The following is an 8,632-nucleotide window of genomic DNA, read 5'->3' as shown; positions in this document are numbered from 1 at the left end:
CTATATTGCAAAAAAAAAATATATATATATATATATTTCAAGAAAAATTTGAAATAATTACTTATTTAAATCAGGAAAATTTATTAAATAAAAAATCTGAATTAATTTCTAAATATAGGCACATAAATAAATACCTCTTAAAAAATTATAAAAACAAATGACCAAATTAAATTATCCCCATTCCAAAGAAATTTATTTAATAATTACTTTCTGTAACTTCCCGTTAACCAAAAAAATATATTAATTAAAAAAATTTTTATTTTTATTTTTAGTTATAATAATTTATATGTACATATATATATATATATATATATATATATATATATATATATATATATATATATATATATATATATATATATATATATATATATATATATATATACATATATATTATTTTATATATTTTTATATGTTATATCTAATAATATATATATATATATATATATATATATAATAATATATATGTAAATATATATATATATAATATATATATATATTATATATATATATATATATATATTATATATATATATATGTATATATATATATATGTATATATATATATATATATATATATATATATATATGTATATATATATATTATATATATATGTATATATATATATATATATATATATATATATATATATATATATATATTTAACTCCTAACTGGTTGTCAGAAAGTTTTTGCGTATTTTGTTGACACAAAAAAAAAATTTAAATGCAAGACCGGAATTTTTTTTTAATTATTTGGTAGACTGCCTGCCCCAACCAAACCCTCAGTCGATGTAGCACCACTCCCTTGCGAGTCAGACTATAAGATAGTCGATAAAGCAGCACTCTGCGAGTCAGGCTACTTGTCAGTAGATGGATCAGCACTCCCTTTCGAGTTAGGCTATAAGATAGTCGATGTTGCCATGACTGTAGTGGCCCTCTTGATCTTGGCAAGGTTAACAGCATTAAAAAAAAGCTAACAATTAAAATTAGATAAGTAGATTAGACAAATAATTTAACATATCTTAAATAGTTATGCATCTACTTTTTTAATATTGACTATATCTTATCACTGAGGTTTAAGAGCCTTTAGTTAACAAACTTTTAATATTTCAAAATTACAAATTTTAATATTTTAAATTTATTTACTATTAGAGTGAAGTACAAAAAAAAAATATAAAGCCAACAAACTTTTTTTTTTTATATAAATAAAATTTTGTTATAGAAATTTTCCAGTTGACAATATTATTTAACTTTTTTTGATTTAATTTATATTAATAAATAAAAATAATAGATAAAAACCTCTTTAAATAAATGACTATTATCAAAATAACTAAAATTTTATTACTTTATTAACAAAGCAAAACTATTATTGGTTTTTTTTTTTTTTTTACACAAATGTTAAAAGTTATAAATTTATATCTCACTTTTTTTTACCTGGATTAATGTAATTCATAATCAGCATCAGGGATGCGGAGTCCCAAAAAGGACTCAGGATTTGAAAGTCACAAAAAGATTACTTTATCCTAGTTTTTGGTATCCAGGAGCTCTAAAAATATAAATAAGTTTATGAACTACTAATAGGAAAAAAATGAAGACTTTTAGGTATAATGGCGGCAAGGACTCCGGGACTCTTATAACTTATAACTTAAATTCTTATTATCATAACTTACAATATAATAAATTAGACTCTTTGAATAAAAAAAATTTTTTTATCATTAAACTATTTATTCCAATTTTTAATTTTTAAATTTAAAAATTTTTACAGTCTGAAATTAATTTTGAACAAAAATGTTAATTAACCTATTAATACCAGTGGTGTACACTGAATCTTTAAATGTTTGAATTTTGACATTTACAGGCATTGTGCAAACTCCAAACTTTTGTATGTTTATTCTTATATCAAAAAAGAATGTTTTGCAAAGAATTGGGGTGATTGGAGCTTGGGAACAAAAAAACCCTAATTTTTGGGCCCACCCAGTCTTTAACGTGGGAGCAATGAGTTTATAAAATATTTTCTTTACTATTTGTATCTAAATTCATATTCATCAACAGATTTCAAATTTCATGCAATCATCTCTTTTTTTTCAAAAACTATGACAAAATAAAGTTTTAACCCCCCTCAATTTGAGGGGGCTGAAAACATTGCAGGGTCATAAAAACTGAACACTAAGAGATTATTGCATGAAACTTGAAATTTATTAATGAATATGAACTTAGATAAAAATACTAAAGAAAATATTTTATTAACTTGTCCACGTTAAGGGCCCACCCAGCCCTTAACGTGGGAGCAACAAGTTTATAAAATTAGAGGTTTTTTGTTCCCTAGCTCGAATCACCCCAATTCTTTGCAAAACATTCTTTTTTGATATAAGCATAAACATACAATAGTTTGGAGTTTGCACAATGCCTGTAAGTGTCGAAACTCAAACATCTAAAAATCCAGTGTACACCACTGAATACATAGATTTATATTATTTATATAAGAAAATAAATAAATTTTATTAATAATATTTAGTTCAATTTTTAATTTTTTAAAGAGTTCAAAACTTTTACAGTCTGAAACTAATTTTGAACAAAAATGTTAATTGTCCTAATTAGATTTAAATTATTTATATAAACATATATAATAATAAGTCGATTAACATTTTTGTTCAAAATTAATTTCAGAATGTAAAAATTTTTAAATTATTTAAAAAATTAAAAATTGGACTAAAAAATCTATTACGAAAAACTTATTTTTCTTGTTCTAAGAGTCTAATTTAATATAAGAACACTAAATAATTTATTTTTTCCACATGTTTTTTAATTTCTGTGCATTACCGGACGTAAACGAAGCACTAAATATTAAAATTAACTTAGCAAGTGTTATTCTGTGCACACACTCACAAAATTACGAATTAGGTTTTAATATTAAGTGTGTTGAGATATAGATGCAAAAGTATGTCTGACCGCTTTCATTACATTGACACAGTTCGGAATTTTTAAGGGGAGTTATAAGTCTGTAAACATGTTTTGACTTGCGCTATCCTTATTCTTATATGGTCATATACCTGTAGTTGCGATATATGTATATTTTTCTTGTTTACTATTTACATTTCTAAATCTAATAAGTTATATTATTTATTAGAAAGAAAAAAATATATAATTTAAATGGGACTCAAGCCTCTTGAGTTTAGTGAGTGTTTGTTGGATACACCCTATTTCCGTGACAGTATATATGACCATGAAAAGGAGCTTGATCAGACTAACGATGCCATAAAGTTTCTAATTAAAGAGTGCAGAAACTTGATTAAAGCTTTGGACAGTATGTAATGTTTATGTTCTTTATATTATAAGTTATAAAACATATTTTGTATCATTATTATTTTAAAAGAAAAATTCTCTAATTTAATGACTAAAATATTTTTGGTTTTGTTAGGAAAATTTGTTTGCATAATTTTCAATATAAGTTCATGTATTACATTCTCTTTTGAATATTTTTATTATTATTATTATTTTTTGACATATACATGAAAAAAATTCCAAAAATCTTTTATTATTCCTAGTAATAATAATATTAGTAACTTTAAAAAAGAGAATGTAATACGCAAACTTTTTTTGGTAAATCTGCATAAATTAGGCGGCATAAAATAATATACCTTTTTAAAATAAAATCAATGATGGAAAGCATTTTGGTACTTCGTTTATAGATAGTTAAGAACTAGTTTTTAAACATGAAAATCACTAAAATATAATTGTTTTAATTCTTTCACTAACAAGATAGGTTTTCTTTAAGTCTACTTTTGAACAATGTAAAAAAGTCTAAGGTTACAAGAGAACCTAACATCCGAAAGTCTTCAAGAATGCATAAGGAAAATATCATATTTATTTTAGGTTGCTCAACTGCAGATTTACTCTTTTTTTTTTCTTTTTTTTTAAAAACATTATGTAAATAATATTTTATATCAAAAAAATGATATTTAAATATTGTAATACATGAATTTTTATTGGAAAAAAGATAACTATGTTATTAGTCTTAGAAAAAATGATTTCATAAAAATGTTATATCAAAGTAATTGTTGTGTAGTGAATTTATTAGTGTATAATTAACTCTAAGCCAGCATAGAAGTCTTTATTCTTCATATAATAATATATAAACTAAAATATACAAATTGGTTAGTGTTAGTATACACATAATTAAACTCAACAAGGATAATAATAGTTATAAGAATCAGCACATTCTACCATACTAAATAATCAAAACAAGTAAATAAGTTCAAATTGTTCAAATATAATCATTTAAATATTTAGGAGGATTCCGGGATCTTCCTGAACAACAACGGAATGATTCTTCAATAGAAGTTCCATTAGGGTTTGTTGAAAAAAGAGTAGAAAAAGTTTGAGATCTTTTTGGATAGAGAGGCTCAGGTGAAGGGATTGGAGTTATCTTTTGTAGTTATTATTTCCATCATTATCACTGATTATATAAGCTATTGGTGCAAGATTTCTTACAGCAACAGTGGTCTTACTTTTTTTTTTACATCATCAATTGAAAAAGGCAGATTTTTCGATTATATAAAATGATACATTCTGGTGATTCCAGAGTGGCAAAGAGATTCGTGCAGTTCCTTAAGAGAGGGTCCGTTTATAGTCATAGAGCAACAAGATCTAGAGCAGGCATCAGCAACAAAATTGTTACATTCAGGGCGATAAACTGTATCATAGCGGTACGAAGAAAGTTCCATCCTCCAACTCAAAATCTTGTCATTCTTAATTTTTCCACTCTTGTTATTGCCAAACATAAAAGAGACAGAGCGCTGGTTCGTGACTAGAGTAAAATGCCAACCAACAAGGTAGTGTTTCTATTTTCAAAGTGATTCAACTATAGCATAAGCTTCCTTCTCAACAGAAGAATGTTTTTTTTCAGTAGGCGAAAGTTTGCGAGAAAAGAATGCAACTGGTCTTCCAGCCTGATTAAGGGAAGCAGCTATGGCAAATTGGAGGCACCTATTTCCACCTCAAATGGTATACTTTCATCAATAGCTTGTAGAGCTGATTGAGAGATTAATTCTTTCATTTCATTAAAACATTTAATAGCTTCAGTTGATAGTGGAAAGGTAGAAGTTAGAGATAAAGGATGAATTTTGTTAGAAAAATGTTTGATATATTGGGAATCAAGGTTGGAAAAAACCCAGCCCACTTGGTTTTTTTTTTTTTTTTTAAATAGCTTTTTTTTGCTTAGAAAGGAAAATTTAATAAATTGAAGAACTGTAACTAAAATTCTCCTTATATAATTTTACTTTGTTTGATTGTTACAATAATTTTCAATTCTTGTCAGATTTTCAGATGTTTTTGACAGATTTCCAGTTAAACACTTCCTCTGGGATCATCAAGAATAAAGTAAAACAAATATAAATTACACTTAAATAATAGAAATAGAATTTTTTCAGAATTTAGATGGTTATACTGAAGTTAAAAACGACTTTTTCTACTACTTACCTACTTATTGATCAGATTCAATATCATCACAGGAACTGCTGTCAGCTGCTGAGCTATTGTGAAATGATTTGTAAATCTTCACAAGTTTCATTGCCTTATCTGCTCCAAGATGATTCCTGATCTTCGACCAGACAAATCCAAAGGTTGAAAACCATCTCTCAATTGAGGCTGAGCTAGCAGGACAGGAGTGTAGAGAAGCCAGAAAGCTGCAGAAATTGGCAGAAACCTCTTTATCCCTGATTTGAGATCTAGTAACCTTTCCTTTCATGATGTTCCACCATTCTGATGGAGAGATAACCTTTAGTGATTCTGAGAACATTTGCTTAGGGAACACCTCCCTGTCCTTCAAGTTAAACTTGTATAGTAAACCCAAGAAATCAGGGTTCCTGTCCTCTAACCATTGTTCTGCACTGTTTTCATTATCATTATCAATGAAGCTTATGTAATCATCTACATAGCGATGGTCAGTTATATAGGCCAAAATATGAAAGGGTTGTACAGCATCTTGAAATCTCTGCTTTATTGCATCATAGTATATGGATAGCTCTTCATCCTTTATCTTTGAATACCAGATATGAACTGCGTCAGAGAGATGACAAGAATCACTCTGCATCTTGTCTAAGGCAATCCCCAATTTTTTCATTTGACTAAGAAGACGACTTGCCTCACGTTTGATGGCTATTTTCTCAATTATTCTTCCAATATTGGCTGGAAAATCTTCCATCTTCTCTCCATAGATCTCCACATAGAAGTTATAATTTTTCTGGTATGTCTCAATGCAGGCAACTTGAGAGTTTCAGCGTGTTTTATTTGGCAGCTGAGGCATACATCCACCTTTTTTTTTTGACAAACCATGGGCCATATGCACATTTCTAAAATATTTCTGAACTTTCACAACCTGTTTTAGAATTGTTGAAAAAGAATTGCAAATGTCTTTCTGTAGCAAATTCATATAGTGTGCATTACAGCCATATGTTATCATATCAGGATACTCTTGTTTGATCAGCTCTTTCATTTTCTTCATCTTAGCTTCATTGTCAGTGCAGACAGCAAATACAAACTTATTATAATCATTTTTTATGCTAACTATAGCTTCATTGATGATTTTGAAGCAGTATTCTGCAGTTTTTTTTCTGATCCTGAGTCAACTATGTTGTACAGATAACTCTTTTTTCCATCATAAAATGAGTGAGCAATTATTGGGTCATTCTGAATACTAGACCATCCATCTTGACAAATTACCAACGTGTCTTTGGTTTCCAGTTCGTTCTTTTTCCCAGCTGACAGATCATCATAGACTTCATTTAATAGATCTCCACCCAGTTTCTTTTGGCTTAGTGGGACATACACAGGGCAAAGAAGCGAGCAAAGTTTCTGAAACTCACAATTTTCCACTGAATTAAAAGACATGTTAGAGCTGGAAAAAAACCAGGCAACTTGCATGTCTATGGAATCTTTCTGATCATTTGATGTTCTAACTACAAAGTTATTTAAGTTACTACTTTTTGCTGGTGTGGAGCTGGACATAATAGATCCTTCGGAAATTGAAGTACCTGACTCATTTGACAAGAGGCTAATATTGCTCATTGAGCTTCCAGGTCTTGGTTCTTGTTCATCAGTGTCCTTCTTTCTCTCTTTACACTTCTCCAAATGAATATGAACTCTTTCAATTTTTCCACTAATCTTCTCTGAACAATGGTCACACTGAACACTATTTTTGTCCCCTTCTATCTCACTGACCTCCTTCCACTCCCATCCTTTCTTTCTTCCACTTCCGAATGGCATTCTTATAAAGATTTTTTTCTGAAAAATACACATTGCATCAAAATATGCAAGTTAAATATACTTAATGCTACACAAATAATAATAATACTGTTTGAATAAAAGTTTCTTGAGTAATTTGTAAGATAGAACACAGGTCTGACTTTGATATGGTTGATGAAAGCCACTGAGATCACTGAAAGTATATTGTACTAATTAAGTATAAATACTAAAACTATTTTTTCAGAAATATTTCAAAAAAATCATGTCTTTTATAAATTTTGATTCTTAATAAATACTATATTCTGATCTATCCATATCCTCTTTTCAATAATAATTGTCTTTTAATTAGTCATAACTATGTTTAAATGTTTTCTGAAATAAATAAATCACAGAAAAAAACCAAGCAAAGAGAATCTTTTAAATAAAATATTATTTAAAAAAAAAAAAAAAAAACCCGGTTTTTTTTGGTTTTTTTTAACTGGGGTTTTTTGGGAGGGTTTTTTAATGCCAACCCTGTTGGGAATAGTATGAGAACATACCAAGGACTTGACGCAGAGAAGCACTATCAGTGGGAGCAGGCTTTTCAATTAATGGCTCAAAGTGATCTAGATCAGGAGAAAAAGATCCACTTTTTATAATAAAACCTAGTAAGGTTATGCACGAAGTAGGCAGTATAGACTTTTCTTCATTGAATGTAAACATTGCTTTCTTAGAGGCTTCAAGAAATTTTTCTAAATTGAAATCATGTTTATTTTGTTGATGTACCACATACAAGCAAGTTATCTAGATAACAAAGGTGTCTTCTAATTTGTTTCCTTGAATAAACTTATCCATGGTTCTTTAAAATTGTGCAACATCGTGCGTTTCTTATGTCTCTCATTCCTGGTAACAACTATTTTTGATCGCCAAGGAGAGTTACTGGGTTTCTTGCTCAATGAATGCTTTGTCCTCTGAGTTATATGGTCTAGAAGGTGTAGCAATCGATCTACATTCTGGAGATAGAAAAGGGAAAAGAGTGCTAGTTTTCATTGTAATACTATTTAGAGAACAGATTTTTAAAGAATCTTTTTTTATCACCATAATTAATATAAAGACTTTAGTGCAACTGTGGGAAATCTTTACCAAGTATGATTTGTTTGCAAGAGTTGGGTATAACCAAAAAGTTAATATTAGAGGACTTCATACCAAATTAAGTGAAGTTAGTTGAAACTTTACCTATAACTTGACAAGATAAGGAAGGATCAGCCATAGAGACTATTTTATTAGAAAGGACTATATTAAGATTTAAAGAGTCACATAATGGTTTGGTTATAAATGTGTCAGAGTTTCCAGTGTCAAGAAAAGCCCTTACCTTGCCATAGCAATAAAGATATAAACAATAGGGTTGA

The 8,632-nt window shown here is 28.2% G+C and overlaps 1 protein-coding gene across 2 annotated transcripts in view; it reads left to right on the top strand.

Annotated features, from left to right (window-relative positions):
- The first annotated feature begins 2,971 nt into the window (after window positions 1-2,971).
- The window catches only part of LOC100203179 (rho GTPase-activating protein 26), a 60,356-nt gene continuing 54,695 nt past the window's right edge, over window positions 2,972-8,632 (top strand). Inside the window, exon 1 of one of the 2 annotated variants that reach the window (XM_065812917.1) lies at window positions 2,972-3,306. In XM_065812917.1, coding sequence (XP_065668989.1) covers window positions 3,153-3,306 — 154 coding nt within the window. In that variant the 5' untranslated portion in view covers window positions 2,972-3,152. The remainder of the gene's footprint in view (window positions 3,307-8,632) is intronic. The other variant, XM_065812918.1, reaches the window with a different exon arrangement.

Source organism: Hydra vulgaris, chromosome 12 (genome assembly GCF_038396675.1).
Source record: "Hydra vulgaris chromosome 12, alternate assembly HydraT2T_AEP".
In the NCBI taxonomy this organism is placed as follows: Eukaryota; Metazoa; Cnidaria; class Hydrozoa; order Anthoathecata; family Hydridae; genus Hydra; species Hydra vulgaris.
The sequence above is the reverse complement of the archived record's forward strand: the minus strand, read 5'-3'. Positions and strand labels throughout refer to the sequence as shown.